The sequence below is a fragment of the Cyprinodon variegatus genome, unplaced genomic scaffold (genome assembly GCF_000732505.1).
Source record: "Cyprinodon variegatus isolate N-32 unplaced genomic scaffold, C_variegatus-1.0 Scaffold343, whole genome shotgun sequence".
Classification (NCBI taxonomy): Eukaryota; Metazoa; Chordata; class Actinopteri; order Cyprinodontiformes; family Cyprinodontidae; genus Cyprinodon; species Cyprinodon variegatus.
In genome coordinates this window covers 229762-252624 of record NW_015150796.1, presented here as the reverse complement: position 1 = coordinate 252624, position 22863 = coordinate 229762, and the positions used below count along the sequence as shown (strand labels likewise).

Genomic DNA, 22863 nt, shown 5'->3' with positions numbered 1-22863 from the left:
GGCCTAACCTGACACTTATCTTATTACTCTCGCTTATAATTTTTGTTCCTGTATTTATTGGTTAAACAAAGTCCCAGTTTTAATAGTTTTTTTTTTCAGAATTTTTGGTATTTGTAACAACTACTATTAAATAGATTGAATTGACGTAGGTTTGGAAAAAATGTATACTTATTAACTTTTTTTTTTTAAATTCATGATGTTTGGTTTCCCTAAGATTGCTTTAACAAACATTGATTTACTCAGGAGGTCAACTTTTCTATTCTGTGAAAGGACATATGTTTATCCTGCCTTCAAAAAGTAAATAAGTTTGTCATGATGTTGGCGCTGATAACTGGCTTGATGTTGATTCCATTCACCTGTCTAGCTCCCCTCAGTTTCTCATCACCGCTTATCTGTGTCACCTGCTCCAGTCTCTACTTAACCTGCCAGCTTCCAGTCATCAGTGTCAGATTATTTGAGCCCTTGGTAAGAGTCTTCTAGCGATTAGAAGTGTTTTCAAATTGCCTGATCCTGAACTGTTCAGCCTGTGGACCTCTGAGCCTTCCTGTTCTGATCTGTTTGCTTGACCCGTCTTCGAACTCCTCCTGGATTCTGCCTGCATATTGAACCTGGAGCTGCTTCCTGACAACAACCTGAATTTTCCTTCGGTACTTCGGATCTCGGATCTTCTGAACCGGACTCCTGTGAAGCTCTTAAATACCAACTTTGACTTCGTCCTCATGGATTATCCTGCCTTCCTTTCGCTGCTTGGATCTGATATCCTGCCAGTGATATCAGATCCAAGCAGTCTTCAAGGCTTCAGCGTCTGGAACTCTCTGGGCAGTGTCCACTGCATCTTGTTGGCAGCCGTCCGACTGGAATCTAGCTCTTCCTCTTGAAACTGACTGAACTTTAAGAACCGAGTATTCTGCCTTAGACGTCCTAGCTGCCCACTGCCAACTCGTCATTTTTAAATAAATGCTTTTTAAGAAATCTGTCTGTCTCCCTTGAATACTGGGTCCTCTGCTCTGCGCCTTGACAAAGTTGCTGGTTATAAAAGAATACCCCAGGCTCACTTTTGGAGAAATGCAGAAAAAAGGATCACCTCAGGGTCACCAAGCTGATGGCAGAATAAAAATGCAATTTCTTTAAAGATTGCAAAAAATAAAGAGTCTGCTATATTCCAATGATGTTTAAACTTTAACAATGCATCTAAACTGTTTGCTTTGATTAGACTAAACTGTTCGTTTTAGTAGCAAGCAGTGAGTTGGATATAAAACAAAAAGATGAATCTTTGGGAAAACACTTCTCCATTGGTAGGAATGGAAGAGGACATGTCATGTTTTCACCCTCTTTTCTTTTAAGAGCCCCTTAGTAACCTTTTGTGAGTGATATGCTCCATGCAAAATATATGACAACAACTGAATCAATAGCAGAGGTACTTTCTACTCCTTACATATTAAAAATATAGTTCTATTTCATTTAAGCTCATTTTTGCTATGGCCTGTTGATATTTAAAAAAATAATAATTTGTTTCCTCGAGACAATAAATTTCTTTGTAGTTGGACTCCGTGCTGCACCAACTTCTTGTTTGGCAGATACAAAAATAAATGTTATTTCAAGATCCAGAGTTAAATTTGACAAGTGAAAATTTATTTTATTAAATTATACTAAAGAAACAATACCTGAATAATGGATGGATAAAATGGGGAATAGGAAATGGCTTAATGCAAGACCAATAACTAAACAGAAATAAGCAAATGCAAACAAACCTAACAAAACCCAACTATAGGATAGGATACAAACCAAACCAAACCAAACTGGGTTCTGAGGAGGTAAGAGGGAGAAGCCTCCTGTCTGCTGCTTGAATGATAGTTTTTAAAGTAGACAAGCACCAATTAGGGCAAAACAGATCACCTGCAGAAGGCCTGCCTCCAGAACCCTGCAAGGAAAAGTGCAGAAACCCACTGCAGCCGTAACAAAAGAAAATTAAGCATACAGACGTTATCATCCAAAATTATAGAAATATGTTCCTTTAATAGGATAGTGCAGTAACAGGATAAGGTTTAAAGCTTCTGTCCTTAACATTTTTCCTGCATTTCCTTTACTTTTATACTTAAAGTGTGAGGTTTTTGTTGAGGTTTTAAAGACCCAAATGCAGAGGTGAGGAGGCAGAGGTGGTTTTTTTATTTTAGAATTTAATGTAGTACTCACAGGCAACCGAGACAGGAATCCAAAACTCCAACATAACATAAAAAAATAAAATAAAATAAAAAACAGAAATTTGGATACATGCATGAAAAGCCAGTAAAACACGAGAAACCAGCACTGAGGAACTGCACAGGGAGAGTATATATAGGGGACAGACAAGACTAATGAGCTGATTGGGAGCAGGTGTGGAAAGAGGATTCTAGAAAGGATCTAGGGAAAAGGAGGCCAACAGAAGAGGGCAACAGAGGGCAATCAAGATATACCTAAGAACTCAAATACATCCAGAAAACACCACAAAATAGGAATTAAACCAATAAAACTAGAAAACAAAGAAAAACATGACTCAAAGTGAAACTGAAAACTCAAAAGAAAACTTAAACAGAACCAAGACTGTGACATAAAGTGATTTTAAAAATGATACTGTACTTTTACACTTTTACTTGACTAAAAAGCTTAAGTTGGTACTCTAACTTCTACAAATACTTGAGTAATAAACATTTATACTTTTAACACCTCTAGTCAATAGTGAATTTGAAAAAGCTAATTTTAAATATATATTTTTTCCAATTAAATACCTTTTTTTATTTAACACTGTTAAATTTTAACTACTTCATATGCAGATTATGTTATTTTAAAGCTTCTACAAATCTTTACCACTGGTTCCAATGACTGTTTTCAGCCTTGTTTTAAGATTTACATGGAAATTCTTTGGAAATAAAGGCCTACTCAGATGCAGCTGTTATACTTTAAATTAGGTTTGACAAATAGCCTGACAGAGAAGGATATATTTCCATATTCATCCATTGTTATGAAGTTATGCTTGTGTTTTGACACAATGCCCTGTGCAAGTATCTGAATTTTACCACCCTAATATGTTACAGCTTGGCATGTTATGTTGGTGGAACCTATAATTTATACAAAGCACATAATGCTTAAACATCCCTGTGGTGTGGAGAAAAATAAATGGAATGTATTAAAATGGGAAAAAACACATCAAAGATACCCTTTGTGACACTACAGTGATGCTGTTAAAATTTCATTAAAAATGAATGATCTATGCAGTTTCACCCTGGAAATGTAAGGCAGATATGACCATACATAATAAGTGAGGGACATGGAACAAAACCTCCACTGTTTGAGAGATCTTTGCTGTGGCATCTTGTTCATAAGCCGACATCACACGCAGCACAAGACTGTGACTTTAACCACGTGTGACAAAGCATGACACATTTACCAGCTGGGAAATACAACATTGTCTCTGCAAAATCAATTCAAATACAAAAGTTGTACCTCAAGGCATTGTGTTAATCCCTCCTTTCCATCTCTGTCACATGTATGACTCAGTGTCTTGACACTTGGTTGACTCCTCCTGGTCGGTGGAGCTTCAAACAAACTTAAAACAGTTTTATGGTGCTTTACTGTCTCCACAACATGATTCAAACATGAATATCAATAAAAGACTCATGGGAGCAGAGGAAAAAAGGAACAAAACAAATTATTTAAGGATATACTGATAATTGTGTGGATTAACAATGCCACCTGGTGTTGTGAAACGATCATGGACCTTATCAAGCCTCGAGAGATCAAGATATATATGTAAAAAACTTTTCATGAACATTACAAAAAAAGAGAAGGTAATTGTTTTAAATATATTCTTAAAAATGTATAATATAACCAAGTTAAATTCTATTTTTCATTAGCCTGCTTCACTCTTTAATAAGTGAATAAAATTGGCTAAACTCCAACCCTGCCCATGTAAATACCCACTTCCAGTAATAAGCAGTAATTAAATCTAAGTAAGACAACAGCTCATCAATTCAACTCCCTTCAAATTCTGCTCTATGTGCATCATCCTGTATTTTATTACTCTGACTGTAGATATGGGAAAGTTTGGCATTCCTGACTAATCTGCTTTCCTTAATTCTCTTGTATTTCTAATTTTGAAGAGGAGCAAAAAGAAATATAGCAATATTGGCAGATATTAATAGTCTCAACAGACTGCTGTTAAATTTAGTGCTACTTTCTTCAGCTGAACAGCACCCATGCTTTAATAAAAGTTTATGTTTGATGGAGCGTGCCAGCTGTATCAATCTACCTCACCAACGGAATGCAAGATCCGCTAACAGTTTATAGAGCAAGGTAACCTAGGAACATACTGATGGGTTGGAGCTTATCTGTAAGATAACATGCATGTTCAGCTAATATACCTTTACAGAAACAACAGGAAACTGTGATTCATTAAGACTCTTTATCATTTTGAGGTGTAAGGCATAGATTAAGTACAAATTGGTTCAGTTGTCATTTACTTATTGGAATTGTGAGGAGCATGGGCGCAACTAGACATGGGCCAGCAAGAAATTTATATTTCTTATGATGTGCTGGCATTATTACATTCACATGCTCTCTTGGATCTATTTAATTTTTTGTAAAATGTTGTTTTTTAGCTTCTAGTGGCCTTTATTTTGTTATTTTTGAAAGTATGCAGACAGGAAAGTGGGTTACAAGATAGGGGAGAGACATTTAGCAAAGGTCAGCAGGGCCGGGACTCTGCGACAGCCGGTATATGGGTAACATTCTCTACCTCCACACCACAGCAGCTCCCCCCCATTTTATTATTTGTGATCTACAATTTTATTTCAACAATGATTTAAAAATGAAGGTATTGCATTCTTAGCTTCAGTTGTGCTCCTACTCTAGTTTTATGGCAGATAACCAATCTTTAACAAGCCTTGTGATTTTGACCAATACCTATATCCTTTATAACATTTGTTAGGGTACAGTAAGACTCGATTTTTTTATATATTATTTATCAAAGTATAAAGCACAGTACCTGTTAAACAACCAAAAGCTTGCTTTAACTGCACAAGATAATACTTTCAAATATAAATGTAAAGTTTAGAGCATTGAAAGTAACAGTTGTTTCAGACCTTTGCAGATGTAGATAAGGTTGGTGGTTAAGAACTTTTTTACATCTAAATATCGGTTGATCACTGATCTCCTAGAATTAAGAAAATCTGGGCCGATAAATGGGTCCATTCCTAATTTATGTGTTATATCTGGGTTCACCAAACTCAAATCGCTCTTTGCTTCTGCTTCTCTCTTAATATATCAAACAGTGAACTACCACCATGTCTTTGTTTCGTCCGTTCCTGTTTGGCTGTGTCACCATCCTGGAGAGAAATATCAGCTTTGCTGCTGCCATCAACACCTTTGTTTATAGATGTTTGAGTTTTTCAGTGTAGCCCTGTTTCTCTGACTGTGACTGGCTGGGTGTGCTCTTTTCATCATCTGACATGGGAATTGGCTCGGAGCTCATCTGCCTGACTTTGTGTTTCCTGGACTGGTCCGCCTTTTACAGCTACTTTTTGTCTCTCTGCTTCTGTCTCTTTGAACCCCAGTCAGCCTCAGCAGATGGCCTCTCCACTGTCGCTAGAAGCATGCTTAGTGTGAGAGTCGATGCAATCAACTGGTTTTCCTTAGATAGAAAACTTTGAATCAATTTGACTGTATGATCTGGTGAACTTTAAAGTACCTTGAGATGACATGTGTTTTGAATTGGCGCTATATAAATAAACTGAATTGAATTAAAATTTGTTCTGTGCTTCCATGGAAAAATCCTGCCCAGTTGTAAATTTGGTCTAACCAACCACTGATGAGGCGTGCTAAAAGTATGGTCAAAAATGATTTTGTAAATTGTTTATTTTTTGTAATGAGAAGAACACCTAATCAACAGTCGATATGAAAGAAGAGAGTGCTTAGAACTATAGTATAAAAACTGTAAAGACAGTTTGGACCTCCCTCCCCTCTTAAAAGAAAGGAGTAGTGACTTAAGAAATGTAAAGAGAGAAAGTTTTCTCCAGTTTGCCTGGAAAGTTAGAAAGGAAGCTAGCTTAGGAGGGAGGGTGGTGTTAGTGGGAAAGGCTGTGGACATAACTGCTTAGTCTCAAAGGCTTTAAGATTTGATCATTTTTCCTAGAAATAAGTAAAAAAAAACAGCATTATATTAATGGACAAAGAATCGGAATGTTTAACAAATAATATTTTGTTTGCTTTATGGTCTTTTGTAAAACTTTTAAAAATGTTAATACAGCTTGTATGAAACTCTACTATCTACCGCAGCGTGTGGGGGAAAAAATTAGGGCGATGTTAAAATCTTTTACAATATAATCTCCAAACCCTTTATTTTGTGCTTAACGTTATACCCTGGATTTTTTTATGCACAAAAACGAACCTTTATGTAACTTTTCTGTCTGTCTGTATGTTTTGTTGTTTATTTGTTTGTTGTTTTTTTCCTCTTTCTCGATCACAAGCGCGAATAGCTGTAGATGGGAGGGTGTCACGTGACAGCTCCGGCTGACATCCAGGAAGTGGGAGGGCGGCGCTTTGAAGGGTCGGTGGGCTGATACAAGTAAGGTAAGCTCTGGATTTGGTCGATAATTGTTAAAAGTGTGAACAATGGTACTTTGTTTATTAAATCTGAGGGTCATCTGGTTAGTCTTGTGGTGTAAATTAGCGCACCTTTTGCTCGCTGTCTTGTAGAAGCTGCGCAGTTGATGCTAACCGCTGTTAGCCCAGTGAAGCTAGTAGAAACATTAGCAGAGGACAACAGCAGCTGTGTGGAGTAGCTCCTGTACTAAAAACAGAACCCTAAATGTCTTTAAACTTCTCTTTTTAAATATTTAGTTATATATTTCTAATGTTGTTATAAATAGATATAGCTATCGCCTATATATGGAAGATAAAAGAGTAGAAAGCCTCTATATTCATAATGTCAGCTGGAACTAGTTAATCCCAAACCAAAGGAATAATTGTCTGAGAATTTCCTGTATACCAGAAGAGCAGGTGACTTTTTTTTTTTAAAAAGGTGGGGAAATAAAGAAATAAAGGATGGCTTTACTGAAGAATGCGTGCAATAATAATAACAGCTATTCAGGAACAAAATGTGTTCACGCTTTCTCAGATCAAATGCAAAACATGCTGGAAATTTATCACATCTATTTCCTTTCAGGATTAATAAGGTATTCAGTTGAATGAGTTGGACAAACAAAGGTTGATTCTCTTTCATTAGGTTGTCAAACCTATTTCCTTGGAGCTCTGGATGGATGGTCCTGCCTTTTCCATTGTTGACTAATTCAGATGTTATTTGGAATGATCATAAGAGAGGAATTAAAAATATCTACTTGTAGCTAATTTGATTTACAGATCAATGACAGTTGTTCAGCTCTGATCTCAGGTTAGTTGATTGATATGCATTTCTTATAATATTAAACATGGTAAAGGACTGAATTTACACCCCATACAATTGCCACAATGAAGCTTTGTTTTGTTGTTTGTAAACATAGTGGCTATGAGATTTTTCTTATTAGTCTGTTTGATCTGTATGACAGGATCCACCATGACAGCCATCAAGCATGCTCTCCAGAGGGACATCTTTACGCCCAACGATGAGCGTCTACTGGGCATAGTAAACGTCTGCAAGGCAGGAAAGAAAAAGAAGAACTGCTTCCTGTGTGCCACAGGTTTGTGGAAGAGTACATCTGTGAATGATGTTGCAATAAGAAATAAATAGCTTATAATAACTCAAGTTTCCCTTTTTTCAGTTACCACAGAGAGGCCTGTACAAGTTAAAGTTGTGAAAGTGAAAAAATCTGACAAAGGCGACTTCTACAAGAGGCAGCAGGCCTGGGAGCTCCGAGACCTGACAGTGGTGGATGCTAAAGATGCAAGCAAGGTCAGCCTCTGCTCTCTTTATACTCTGCTAAAAAATCCTGATCAAGGACTCAAAAGTAATTTATATCATTTTACAATTTAGGAAAATCCTGAGTTTGATCTCCATTTTGAGAAGGTCTACAAGTGGTTGGCTAGCAGTACAGCAGAGAAGAACTCCTTCATCTCCTGTATTTGGAAGCTGAATCAGCGTTATCTGAGAAAGAAGCTGGACTTTGTTAATGTTAATCCTCAGCTGCTTGAAGGTGATAAACCACTCGGTCATCAGCCATTGCCTGGCCTTGCACGCCCCTTTTCATAATTTGGTATATTTCTTTAAAGCTTTGTCCTTTTCCCAAGACTCTTGGTTGACTAAGACAGTGCTTCAAATGTAAATTTTATTATACCTTTTCAGTTTTAAAGAAGAGAAACGTTTTACTGAATTGTTGTTTTTTATTAGTAGCATGTTAAATAATCTTTTTCTCCCAATTTATGTTTTTTATTTTTTTATATGTTAAATTCTTCTTTATTCTCACTCTTTTTCTCTTTAAACTTTCTCTGGCCAGAACTTCCTAAAGCGGAAGGTTGGTAGGACAAAATTTCCCCTTCCTCATTTCTTTCCACTGTATTTTCATAACATCAATCTACCATTCTCATCAGAGACCTTTACCATCTTATAGCTCCAGTAATTTAAAGTATTTAATTAAACTTAAAAGGCTTTTTTTTATTTTAGTTTTCACATAAGCCTGCTGTAGAGCAATGTAATTTATTTACATTCAGCCTTTTTTTAACATTTTACCTCACTTATTAGAATCTACAATAGCATATAATCATTCATTCATTTGATGTTGAGTTAATTATGACTTTTTACATTATGTCTTAAATGTATAAAGTGCCTTAGAAGGTATTCATAGTCCTTGAGCTTCTCTTTGTTTTGTCTTGTTACAACCACAAACATTGTTTTTTTTTTTCCGGTCCTAAGGCTAAGCAAAGTACAGGATAGTTTTCAAATGGAAATAAAACATTTATTGCTTGTAGTAACACCCTTCATTGCGACTAATTGGAAAAATCAGAAGTCTACAGTGTAAATCTGAACGATTTGGGTTGAACCTTTTAGAACTTAATTATCTTTCATTTTTTTCCTATGTTTTCTTATCTCAAGTTTATAGAACTGATGCTCTTCATCTAGGATGATGAGCATCTGGGAGCATTGGGTCTTGGCCATTATTCCAATATAAATATGCTTTAATGTAAAGCCTTTCAGTGTAAATCTGGCTCTTGTGTTTATTCTGTCCAGCCGGATTGTTAATCTCCATCCTAGCCTCAAACCCCATCAGTCTTCCCAACTGTTGTAGCCAGCTTTCCTGTCGCCTTTCCTCAGCCTGATACGGCCTCCACCATTTCAGATGGTGTTCATTTTGAACCACTTAGCAACATGTATGTGGCCCTGATGTGTACATATTTGCTCTCATCAACTTTTCTCTAAATGTTTGCTGTCTCACCATCATTGTGCGTGGCAACCTCCAAAGTGGACTTCTTATGGTTTCCTTTAACAAATCCCCTTTTTTTTTTTTTTTTTTTTATTACTGTCACTCCTCTTTATAGGGCAGATTTTTTATTTTTTTTGGATCTTCTCGACGTAACGTTGACCTGATCTGTCGCATGTTTTTTTTTTTTTTTTAGTTTTTACGCCACTAGGGGCTCGTTAGTCTGAGAGTATGCTGACAGGAAAGGGGTTATGAGAGAGGGGGAGAGACATTCGGCAAAGGCCACAGGCCGGACTCGAACCCAGGTCGGCCGTGTCGAGGAATATTAATTCCACTGCGCCACCTGCACGCCCTGTCGCATGTTCCCTAACATGTTTGTTCACCATTGCCATTTAAAATAATGTGCCGCATCATTTTCTACTTTGCCTAGCTCTATTGTAGAAAATTCCAATAAGATATTGTGGCAGTGTTTAGTTGTAATGTGACAAAATGGGGAAATATTTCAAGAGGTAAAAGAGTTGACTTTGAAGGCACAATGCAGTGATCATGCTACTACCAAAGACTGCTTTTCATTTTACCTCCATCTTATTCCTACCTTTTCGTCAGTAGTAGTAAAATCCAACCTCTGTTTGTTTGAATGAAACAAGAAAACAGTCAATATTCTCCATTCTACTCTGTGACCTCTACTGTGTATGTGCTTTTTAGAAATATGAAACATTGGACTCTCTAATGTAAATTTGAATGCTTGCTTCTTATGGATCCCACTTCCTTTTGTTTAACTTCTGTTTCTTATGGATAAAGAGTCTGTGCCGAGTGGAGAGAGTCAGAGCGTTGCGGGAGGTGACGAAGATGCCCTGGAAGAGTACCAGGAGCTCAGCGCTCGTGAGGAGCAGGACATAGAGAGCATGATGGAGATGTGCGAGTACGCCGTATCTAATGCTGAAGCTTTCGCTGAGAAGCTCTTCAAGGAGCTGCAGGTTTTAGATGGGGTAAGCTAAGTGGCTGGTATAATCCAGGACTTTTATATGACCATCCAGATTAATGTCCTCATAACTTAACTGAGTCTATATCTCTTTTTACTTCAAGGCTAACATTCATTCCATCATGGCATCAGAGAAGCAGGTGAACATCCTGATGCAGCTCCTGGATGAGGCCCTGGCTGAGGTGGACACCATTGAGGGAAAGCTGAGCAGCTATGAGGAGATGCTTCAGAGCGTCAAAGATCAAATGGACCAGGTTTCTCAGAGCAACCATCTCATTCAGATGAGCAACACTAACAACGGCAAGCTGCTGGATGAGATCCAGTTCTTAGTGGTGAGTCTTTAATCTTTTTTTTAAATAGGCATGGAGAAATCTGATTTTATTCTTAAAAAGTCTGATTTATTTTCCTTGCTGTTCTGTAGAACTATATGGACTTATCAAAAGGACACATTAGGGCCTTGCAGGAGGGAGACCTGACCTCGCCTAGAGGTATAGAGGCTTGCATCAGTGCGTCAGAGGCTCTGCTGCAGTGCATGAATGTGGCTCTGCGGCCAGGTCGGTTTCCACATAAGAAAAGAAAATCGCCAGATTTTCTGTTGTTTGAAAAACAGCCAATCAGTTATAATTGTGGATATTTTCTTCCTTTAGGCCATGACCAGCTGGCGGCTGTTAACCAGCAGCAGAAACTGTTCTGTGAGCTGAGAGACACTTTCGCTCGTCGGCTCACCAATCATCTCAATAATGTGTTTGTTCACCAGGTAACAGCTTCAGAGTTATTTAAGCATTGCTGCGAGGTTTATTGGCTTTGGCATTTACTTTGTAATGCACTTCATCTGATAAAGCAATTATTTTAGGTTTTCTGTTCATGATGCTTGTGTAAAAATTAGTCTGACGGATAAATAAATCAAAGGAAGTTGGAAGCAAAGCTACAGACCACTCTGATGTAAGGTTGGGTTTGATGAATAATAGTTCACTCTATACCTTTAGATTATTTTGCTCCATTAAAACCATAAATGTTAATGCATTTTGTGAAACAGAAAAGGACAAATCCATGTCATTTAAAAAGATTATTACAAATGAAAATCTGAAATGTGTGGCTTGCATATGTATTCAGTCCCTTTTAATCCAAAACCCTTAATATTAAAATCATCTTATTATTAAGCCAAGTCTGTGTATCATTAGATTCCATAATAAATCCAGATGTTTTATGAACACCTCTGGTTTGGTAAAGAATGTTGTTGAACAAAAAGCCTTATGAAGGCCTGGAAACACAGAAGAAACATGAGAAATAAACTTAGCCAGATGCTTAAAAAGAGTTTGGTAATAATCCTATGGAGAAATTTTCCATCCATCTAAATATTCAAAATACACAACTACAAACTTATAAAGATATGGATGTGCAACTAAATAGGAGAGATCAGGCAAGGGTGACTATAAACAGAAACAGTTTAGTTGCCGATGGACACTCTGGAGGAACTACAAAGATGCACTTCTCAGGTAGAAGAATAAATTTACAGGAAAACCTTACAAAAATGGACGCTTCTAACCCATTAGAACTTCTGTTTTCTGTTTTTTCTTCGACATATAATGGTAAGAAATTAAAGTGTGTGCTTGTAATCTGGCAGTACGGGATAAACAGTATGAGTACAATGTATGGTATTTAAGAGTTGATGGTTTCCAAAAAATTATTTTTCTTTATTCCCTCTTTGACAGATTTAAACAAAAAAGTAAACATAACCATTGAAAAAGGTCTGGGATAATATCCTCACACTGAGCCCCTGTCCTACTGCTCTGAATGTATGGATCACAGAACCCTCCTGAACTTTTTTCCAAGCGCTTTTCTCTGCTCATGAACTTCCTTCCATGTTGTTTCCTGCCTATTCTTGACTCCACCCACTCTGCTTTCTGTCTCTGTGTCAGTTCAACCACTTCAGTTACTTCAAAATGACCATCCCTCAGTATTATAGGTCTTCCTGTCTGTCACTTCCAGTGAGTACCCTCACAGACCCCTCACCCCCAATTTACCCTCCTTTGCTAATGTTTGGCCTCTCACACTTCACTACAATTTACATGCCATGATATTCAATATTCCAGGCTTTACGACTGATGCATGGGCTGTATTTCTAACTACTTAACATCTCATCTGATCTCAAAGCTGAATTAGCTCTGTCCATTTCTCCTGCTCTACCAACTGACCAGGTTGAGGGCTTTTCATGTTTGGGCTTGTATCATAAAGTGCTGTGCCTGTTTTATGCTCCGTGTGCATGTTCTGCAGTGGAAAACGATCCACAACAAACATGCCAAAAGATATAAGAAGAGACGACGCCATAAAAGTTACACTTGGAAAGTCATGGGTCCAAAAGGTTGAGATTAACAACAGTTTATGTAATGTCAGTGTAAGGCTGGAATGGGTTTAAAAACGAGGTTTCACTCTGATGTATTTTTTTTTTTCTTTCCTCAGGGCCACGATCAAAGCTCCACCTTGTCACAGAACAGTGCAGAACTGTCGCTGCCCAAACACAGCCCCCTCCACAGGGACCTGCTGCGCTATGCCAAGCTAATGGAGTGGCTGAAGAACACGCAGAGGGAGAAATATGAAGGCCTGTCAAGGGTCAGTGCAACTAGCTTTTGAAATGTGGAAAGAATTAGTTTGAGATGCTGAGAGACGATGAGGAGAACTTGTTCACTTTAATCTGCTGGTTTAGATTCAGAACAGAAAAATTATATGAATCGTGGTTGGATGCAGCTGAAACACTGGTGGAAGTATAACAATTCAATTCAGTTTATTTATATAGCGCCAATTCACAACACATGTCATCACAAGGCACTTTTACAGAGAAAATTCACCAGATCATACAGATTGGTTCAGTTTTCTATCTAAGGAAGACATGCAGATTGAATCGAAGGAAATCCCTCACACTAAGTAGCGACAGTGGAGAGGAAAAACTGCCTTTTGGCAGGAAGAAACATCCAGCAGAACAAGGCTCGGTGTGAGCGGCCATCTGCTGAGTCCGACTGGGGTTCAAGGAGACAGAAGCAGAGATACAGAAAGAAACTGAGAAACAAAAGGCAACTGTAAACCAGCTCCAGTTAGTCACAGTGAGAGAAACAGGACTACACTGGAAAAACAGGGCATCTATAAACAGTCCCTGAAAGTTTCAAAGCAATAATTTCATAGGAAATAAATTGATTTGTTGTTCTCTTCCACAAGTGAGAGTTGATGCATCATACTTTTTTTGTTTCTTACAGCAAAAACGTAACTTTTTCTAACCTGAGTTTTTCAAATTCTATGTATTTCTTTATAAAATTTGGAACTGTAACTATACAATCATATATTTACATCACCACAATGTTGTTGTTTTTTTATCACAGTGTTTTCATCACTGCTGCTTTTTTTGTATACACTTGTGTGTCCAAAATAATATCTAAGTCATAAATGTTGGTCAAAGGGGAAAGCATGCTAAGTTCAAAACTAGGTTAGTTTTTCTGTATTTATTCTAGATCATTTTAAGTCTTTTTTTTTTAGGAAATTCAAAAGTTGTACATTTTATTACTGATTGGAGCAGTAGGAATAATTGTGTATTTCTGCTCTAAAAGCAACAAGATCATGTTAATCTCTTTTGTAAATACTGAGAAACAGAATGTTGCTCGATGTTAATCATAAGTGCAAACCATTTTGTCACATGGATAAATAACTCCCGCATGTTATTTTCAGACTTATGTCGATTATATGAATCGACTGTATGAGCGGGAAATCAAAGACTTCTTCGAGATTGCCAAAATAAAGATGGCGGGTACATCCAAAGAAGCCAAGGGCAAGTTTGGTAAGAGCTTTTATTTCCCTGCATGTATTGAATAGTGACATGAAGCATGCCTCTTCTCTGCAGTAAATAGAACAGAGTATGTGTGGAAGTTTTCCCTGAGGCCTCTTCTTATCTGTTAGTCACTCGGTCAGATAGATGTGGAAGGAAACAAGCAATGCTTCACTCTTTCAGAGCTTTTTTCAGCATAAGTTCTTTTTTTATTTAATAAATCGCAGCAACTCATACATGCCGTCTCAGGAGCTCAAGTCTTGCTTTGTGTTTTATCTTTTAATAATGTCTTCTTTTCCCTCTGCACAGGCTCTTTTCATGCTCAGTTCTGAATATTTAATATCTGCATAGGACCCCTCAGTTGGGCTTTGATTTTGGCAGAAATATACATCTCTGCTTTCTGCACTCTGTATTAGCTCTTACCTCTGAAAACAAAAGTGGGAATTTGTTTTCGAAAGGTTTGTCTGAACCACTAGCACACTGTTCACAAGCAATAACACAATCCGATCCACCTAACATCCAGCCTCCCCTGTCCCATGCTGCATGTTTTAAGCCTAACCTGTGTCTGTCTTTGATGCCTGCCTTTCTAACTGGCTGCAGCCACGCTTCCTCGGAAAGAGAGTGCGCTCAAACAGGAAACAGAAAGTAAGTATATTTGGATTGAGCTGTCTGTTACAAAGTCTGCTTTCAATCCCTAAACTAAAAGAAATCCTGTTCTTAAACCCTTTCCACCTAATACAGGACATTATCTCACTGTGTAATTGCTTGATTTGGGTTAAAACTTCTCATTACATTTTAATCCTTCAATTCATTCTATAATTTTTTGGGGAATGCAAAAAAACAAATTGAAATTTTATTAATTACTGTGTGAGTTTTTCTTTTCTTAATAAATTAAAAATCAAGAGTGAATATTTTCCTACCAATTTTACTTATTCCAAATTGTGTTTATGCTGCTATATCAGGCCTGCATGGCAGCTCTGGAAAGCTTACGGGCTCCACTTCAAGCCTCAACAAGCTGACTGTGCAGGGCTCCAACAGCCGGCGATCCCAGTCTTCCTCTCTGCTGGACATGGGCAACATGTCTGCCTCCGACCTGGACGTAGCAGACAGGACCAAGTTTGATAAGGTGGTGCTTCATTTTCTGTCTACAATAGGGAAACAAAAGTTTAGAAGGAAAACCTACTGGGGCTTCTTAAAAGTTATTTATAAAAGTACAGTTTCTAATGAAGAACAAATATGTTGTTTATTCTAAACTAATGAAGCCGTTTAAGAAAAAACACACTAACACTGCAGCTGCTTTTTTAGGATGAATTACATGCTTAGATTTTTAAACCTTTAGGTGAATATAAAAGGTTATAAGTCAAACACATCAGGGATCGTTTGCAATTTAACATTAGAACAAGTGTACAAAATATATTTTTTGGACCTCCCACGAAAAGACTATAAAGACATTTCCCATCCTTATTTTAATGTAGCCTAGAATAAGAACCTTTAAAAACATAGAAGTCCTCCAATTACTCTCCCTAGAAGACAAAGTGTACAGATAAGAGATTTTTTTTAAATTAAACTTTTAGCTGTTGAATTAGGGGTTCTTCCCCCAGGGTTCCACCAAACTCGTTACTCCAAGAATAACGCGTTTGGTTAATATTCCTCCAGGAATGTTTCAGAGTGGAGCACCTCTGGGTGGTTAGACTCGGATCACACAAGGATTTCATCATGGCACAGCAGAGGTATATATTTGTAGGCTTTAAATTGAAAAAAGGAGTGGTTATTTGGCCAGTAGAACCGGTGTCTCGCATTCCTGCTCTTTATCTGGTCACCTTACCTCACAGCTCATGGCTTGTCGTTTCTAGTGTTATCTTTATAAAACAGCTGAGTCTTGTCATATCAAACTGTGTGTTTTTTCACCTCCAAAATAAAGATTTCATGAGGTTCTCTAGAGGCTCTGTTCTGGAGCCATAAGTAATGATTTTTTGATATTTCAAAGTAAAATGAGATCCACAATCTGTACATTTAGTGTTTAATTTTGAAACTCCACCAGATCCACCATGCTTTTTAGCAACTGACTCCCTGCCTGAACGATCTGCTCTACTCTATATTAGCGAGAACTTAAAGCATCAAGTGTGAAAAACAGACCAACAGCGTTTTTTAGAGAAGCACCCAGCAGACCACGCTGCCGGGACGCTTCGCAGCAGCACTGAGTTAGGGTGTTTTCCAAGGACATGGACACTACTGGGTTAGAGCAGTGCACTTGTGCTTTGAGAAGGTTGCAGGTACCCAGTTTGAATCCCACTGCCTCCACTCTGGGTTCCTGAGCAAATCCCTTAACCCCTATTGCTGTCCAGGCCACACAATGGTAGCCCACTGCTCCCCAAGGAGATGGGTTAAATGCAGAGGTAAATTTCTCCAATGTGAGATCAATAAAGTTCAATTAGTAAATAGAATAACAACTTTTATTTCTAAAGCAATATGTTCCCAGATTGAAACTAAGGACCAAAATAAATCCCTTCATTTATTCCATGTCTCTTATGTTGTTTTGCACCATGTGTTTTCAGATATTTGAACAAGTCCTCAGCGAGCTGGAGCCTCTGTGTCTTGCAGAACAAGACTTCATCAGCAAGTTCTTTAAGCTGCATCAGCACCAGACTGTTTTGCCCCCTCTCGCTCAGGTACATCTGTTATTTCAAAATGCAAACTGCTGAACCATTCAGATGAATGATAGTTGAAGCTAAACCAAAGCATTTAGGGCTTTCTGTTTAGACATAGATTTCACAGCAACAATGTTGCTGGGTTTTCAGTGATAGCATCTGTCATGTCCTTGTCATCAGACACTTAATAAGACTTGTCATTGTCTTATCTCTGACCTATCAGCCTGAAACAGAAGAGACAGACGGAAGCATCCCGTCACGAACGCCTCCCCAGGCTGACCACCGACACTCCTTGTCTTCCGAGTCAGTACTTTGACATTCTTGATAACACTCAAAATGCAAGCACCATCAACTCTTTCTTAATTGTTTTTTTTTGGCAGTGATGAATTTTGCTTTAATATTTATAACCTCTGACATTCTATTACAGTTTCCTCATGTGTTGTAATATTCTTTAAAAAGAAAACTTGATGCATGTATATAAAACATACACAATTTTGCCAAAAGTATGGCATCACACCAGCCAATCAATACATTTGAATGCTCTAATGACGTCCATAACTGCATTTGTTGAAAGTCTCATGTGGAGAAACTTGACTGACTAAAAATAGACTGATACTTTTGGCAGGGTAGTGTACCTAAGTTTAATAAATATTGATTGTATTAAGTCAAAAGTTGATAGATCTCTATCATTTAGGTTACTTGAATTTATTGAAAACTGAACAGTAAGATTATTTATAGACTTTAAAAAAGCGTTTGATGGTTTGCACGATGTCAAAACATTTATTTATATAAAATGAGACAGGACATATTAAGGATTAGTTCTAAAGCCCACATTACTATGCCAGAGTTATTCATAGGGGCTCATTTCCATGTGGTTAAAGTTTGCACCAGTGCAGGACACACATCACTTGCTTTCAGAACTTTATGCTTATGTAGAAGAAGCTTTTCTCAGCGGTTGTTTGACAAGCAGAAATGGTTTGTATGATAACACAATGAAAGCTAAGCTGTGAAGTTAGAGATCCACAAGGTTAAGTGTAGGAACCCTACGGAAGGGTATTGCATTCACCAAAGAAAAAAAAATCTAGAGATCTTATTTCGTAATTATAAGATCGTATCTATATATTTGGTTATGCTCACTTGAGCCTGTAATGTAGAATCTCTCACAAAACTGGTCTTCATGATCACTTATTACGAATATCTGCATCTGTTCCACTGAACAGTTATCTGCAGATCTAACATGATATGCGTTGGAGTTCTGCTCCTGTTTTTCATTTCATCAATAAATCCATCTATAACCCTGGGATTACTACTTGTGGAGTAAGCATGCAGCGATTTGACCAAACGTGAAAATCGGTCAGCAGCTCTATTAATACAGATTCTATTTGGTTTTAGTTTTTCATATGAATTGACATGCTGCATAAAGTTGGGATCTGGTTGTTTTAAACGATTCTGAAGCTGTCATGATCTCAGTGCTGATGGTTCGATTTTTCCCCTTTCCTCCTTGCTCCCCTGTCTAATTGGTCCTGCAGCTGATTAACCCCGATCATTTCCACCTGATTATTCAGCTATTTATGTTGCGTGCTTGCCTTCCGTCAGCGCCTGGTTGTTCGAGCAGTTTGGTGAAGATCTTTATCTCATAATTATGAGAAAAGATCTCGTAATTATGAGATAAGCTGTCAGAATTTTTTTCTTTGGTGACTCTCAATAACACAGTCATGAAATTTGAGTATCTATCTTCTATACAATTTCCATGTTAAAATGTACAAATCTTTGGTAAAAAAAAATAAATAAATCTGCATTTAATTTGTTTGTTTGCAGATGGAGTTTCAGTTGAATCTGAGAAATTTTACTGACAATCATGGAAACAAAATGGAAACGGATTGTTTTCTTTAGTAAAGCCGAGTGTTTCACATCCATTACCAATTCATATTTTGTATCCCTTGGTCACCAATAACTAACTTACTCCATTAGGGGCAGCACATGTTAATAAGAAGCTCTTTGTTAGCCGTTGTTCAATCAAGGAGGTTGTAATTTAACAATTTAGAAAATCTTAAATATATAAAAAATGTACTTAACCTCTCAAAACCCACCCGCCATTTTAAAGCGTTTACAAATAACTTAGAATGCATGAAAATTACACTGGTAAAATGTTTACCAATATAGACATGTTAGACATCGTTGGAAAGCTTAGATTCTCCACAATTCAACCACCTAGTTAATTTTATGGACATAGCGAGCACCAAAGTACAATTATAGCAGTATGTCGAAATGTAGCATGACAAAGCAGCCACAACAAGCAGGCATGTCTTTATTGCTGCTGTTCAAAAAAGACAAAAGAAAAAAAAAGCTTTGAGTCATGTTTAAACTGATGCAGCTTGGGTGTTTTACTCACCTAATTTTCATGTATATATTCAGAAACTAGAAGGTGTTCGCTTTCAAATAAAGTATCACACATGTAATTTGGGCTTACAGTTCCTAGGTTATTTGCTTTTCCATTTGTGTATGCAAAATAGGCAAATCTCCCAGAAATGATATTAAAACGTTAAATTTGTTCGTTATGATAAAATATAAATTATTTAATAATTTTTAATAATCTGATCTGATGACAATAATCGGATAGAAAAATACTTAAAAGTGCATTTGCATAAACTATATTAGAAATGTGCAGTTCATTTTAGTTTCTGTTGTAAATCTATGGATTTATTTTCATTCTAAATGTGAAACTGCTTCAGTTCAAACTCATTTTCAGATAAAAATTGGCATCAATAGTGTTATTTGTTAGAGATGATGTAAGCAGTTTACTTTTCGTAAACATGTTTAAGCTGTGAGGAAATCTGTATTTATTATGTTGATTTAAAATTGTTTTTTTCTCTTGAACTTTTTGAATGGCTTTTATTTGTCCCAATATTTATATCAGAGAGTTGATATATGCGTATATTGAAATAAAATGAGTACAATAAAACTCATTAGAACTCTTCACTTCTGTTTGTGGTTAAAGGAAAGACATGGTGCGGCTGATGATGAATAAAATCTTCCAGAGCATCGAACCAGAGCTCAACAGCCTGATCGCTCTGGGCGACAAGATTGACAGTTTCCACTCTCTGTACATGCTGGTGAAGATGAGTCACCATGTGTGGACAGCTGAGAACGTTGATCCAGCCTCTTTCCTCAGCACAACCCTGGGAAATGTGTTGGTCACTGTGAAGAGGAACTTTGACAAATGCATTGTGAGTAGAGTCCACACTGGCAGAGAACTTTCTTTTTTTTTTTTTTATGGAAGGGAAATATTGCATTTGTACATGTTGTGTAACAAGTACAAATCTGTCGTCTTGATACAGTCAGGTCAGATTAAACAGATGGAAGAAGTGAAGATTTCTAAGAAAAGCAAAGTGGGGATCCTGCCTTTTGTCACAAGATTTGAGGAGTTTGCTGAGCTTGCTGAGACAATCTTCCGTAATGCAGAGCGCAGAGGGGACCTGGATAAAGCCTATGTGAAACTTATTAGGGCTGTTTTCATGAACGGTGAGGCTTCAGGTCATTTCATTTCCTGGTCATTACTGGAAATAAAATGTCTTACATTGGTTATCTTTTCAGTGGAGAAGGTGGCCAGTGAAAGCCAGAAGACGCCCCGGGATGTGGTCATGATGGAGAACTTCCACCACATCTTTTCTACATTATCACGTCTAAAGATTTCCTGCCTGGATGCAGAAAGACGAGAGGCTAAGCACAAATACACAGACCACCTGCAGTGTTATGTAATCAACTCCCTTGGTCAGCCACTGGAAAAACTTAATGTAAGAAGAATTATCTTTCAGTTCTGTACAAATATGCAGGGTCAGAGATGTTGTTGAATCACTAAATTATCATTGCGCTTGCAGCATTTCTTTGAAGGAGTTGAGGCACGAGTGGCTCAGGGCGTCCGTGAGGAGGAAGTGAGCTATCAGCTGGCTTTTAACAAACAGGAACTGCGCAAAGTTATCAAAGAGTATCCTGGAAAAGAGGTGAAAAAGGGTCTTGATAACCTTTACAAAAAAGTGGACAAACATCTTTGTGAGGAAGAAAGTTTGCTGCAGGTGAGAAACACATTTTTGAGAACTTAAGATGCATTTCTGTTCATTCTAAACGGCAACATTTATCTTTATCTCCACCAGGTGGTGTGGCACTCCATGCAAGATGAGTTTATCCGCCAGTACAAGCACTTTGAAGGTTTGATAGGGAGGTGTTATCCTGGATCTGGAATCACTATGGAATTCACCATTCAGGATATTTTGGAGTACTTTTCTAGCATAGCCCAGTCCCATTAGTTTAGCTGCTGAACACTATCCCACTGCCACCTCTCTTTGGCCAAGCATTCATTCACTATTGTGATTGAAGTATGAACATTTCATGTGTGCGACTGTTTTATTAAAAACAAATTGTACAGTGAGTGCTTATGCTAATGTTGTGTGCCTGTATGCCACTTATGCAGTTCTTCCATACACACTAAATTGTTTATGCTCTTATTTTAGCATGTCATGTCTACTAAATAAATCTGCACTCCAAGCATCCCTGGAATTATTCATCTCAAAGTTGTATCAGTGATACAGGAGAGCAAATCATACATCTGTAATGGTAGTCTGTAGAAAGATCAAGGCAGCAGGACAGAGTACTGTAAGATGGGTTGATATGCAAGCAAGTTGGAGGTTGATTTAAACACCTTCAAACTTTATGACTGAATAATGTGTTCAATAAATATAAATTTTGTCATTGAGAGAAAGAGGGAAAAATTGAAGGTCTATCTATGTATCCTCTTCTGCTTATCTGAGATCCAGCCACATAGTCAACAGGTTCTAGGTGGGACCCGGATATCCCTCTTCCTGTTGATAGCCACTCTCTCTCCATTCCTCAGGCGTTTCCAGGCTAGATGTGGTAAAGCTATAACCAATTTAGAGAGTTATGGGTCTTTCCTGATTAAAAAAAAATCCCAAGGGACTAATCATTATATACAGCTGAAGATGAAATATCTATATAAACATAAAAAAAAGCAGATTTTTTTTCTAACTGTTTTTAATAAGGCTATTTCTTCTGTTAAGTCAGGACAAGTCAATTTATTTGTTGGTGACTCGCTAATGGTGAGAATAATTATATATTTTTTTTTACTGCTTACTTTGAACTCAGAAGTTTGCACTAACATCAAAACTCTTACATGCCACAATTTAGCAAATCTGAATTTCATAAAAAGGCACAAGTTTATTATTTCAATTGAGGAGGAATTTCTTTTGCTCCAAGTGTTGCACATAAGCATGGTTTCAGATTTGTAGCAATAGCACAACACAGGGTCTCATCCAAAGACTCATGTTGTTTTTCTTGAGAACCATTTTTAGCTATGCCAACCTGCATGGAGGACCAGGATCATGTAACCAGCTATCAATGAGATAGCTGGTTACATCTGAGAAGCAACTGTGATTGGCTTAACTGGTTGTCAGTGTGCTCAGTGATCAGAAGAAACACAGAGAAGGTAAATGGAGAGGGAAAAGTAAACGGAATAAAGAATTACCTTTTAAATGTGTGATTAGGAAAGGTCTTTATAATCACCTTTGTGGGTTTTAAATATTCATCTAGGAATAGGACTTTAAAACAAATTTTCAAATTGCATTAGGCCTACTTAATAATGAATAAAATGAAAACAATTTAAAATTCCTCCCCAAAATATTAAAACCAATCCACTGGACTTGGTTTCCATGTTTGAAGATGTTTCGCTTCCCATCCAGGAAGCTTTTTCTATTCAAAATGTCAGAAATAGCATTGAGTTCAAGGTTTTATACAGTAGCCCAACAAAGCCTTGTTTTTGTTTAGAAAACATGCTAATTGGAACAGATGAAGGGGTCCACCCCTTTGGAATGGGGGTCGTTTGACTTCTTTTGTTCGACTGCAATACCCCATACCCATCAAAGTGTCTGAAAGGCCGGTCCTTAAAGGGGATTGCTGGACAGGCTGAATAGAGGAAGTCCTCCACTGTCCTGTACAGGGGGTGGGGCTAGGATGATGGGATTAACTCAA

At 37.5% G+C, this 22863-nt stretch overlaps 1 protein-coding gene across 4 annotated transcripts; it reads left to right on the top strand.

The window, feature by feature from the left end:
• The first annotated feature begins 6519 nt into the window (after positions 1-6519).
• exoc1 (exocyst complex component 1) lies at positions 6520-21499 on the top strand. 4 transcript variants are annotated; one of them, XM_015385571.1, is made up of 20 exons: positions 6520-6603; positions 7578-7709; positions 7791-7921; positions 8003-8162; positions 8463-8480; positions 10185-10372; positions 10470-10697; positions 10787-10919; positions 11013-11122; positions 12826-12975; positions 14080-14188; positions 14777-14821; positions 15139-15302; positions 16732-16845; positions 17048-17127; positions 19823-20051; positions 20163-20346; positions 20419-20618; positions 20703-20897; positions 20976-21499. In XM_015385571.1, the coding sequence occupies exons 2-20, from the start codon at positions 7586-7588 to the stop codon at positions 21126-21128; spliced, it is 2715 nt and encodes a 904-aa protein (XP_015241057.1). In that variant the 5' UTR covers positions 6520-6603; positions 7578-7585; the 3' UTR covers positions 21129-21499. The 4 variants fall into 4 exon arrangements, with proteins under 4 accessions (XP_015241057.1, XP_015241059.1, XP_015241058.1 ...); XM_015385573.1 differs by lacking the exon at positions 14777-14821; XM_015385572.1 differs by lacking the exon at positions 8463-8480 and having other exon boundaries at positions 20976-21496.
• The last annotated feature ends 1364 nt before the right edge of the window (positions 21500-22863 follow it).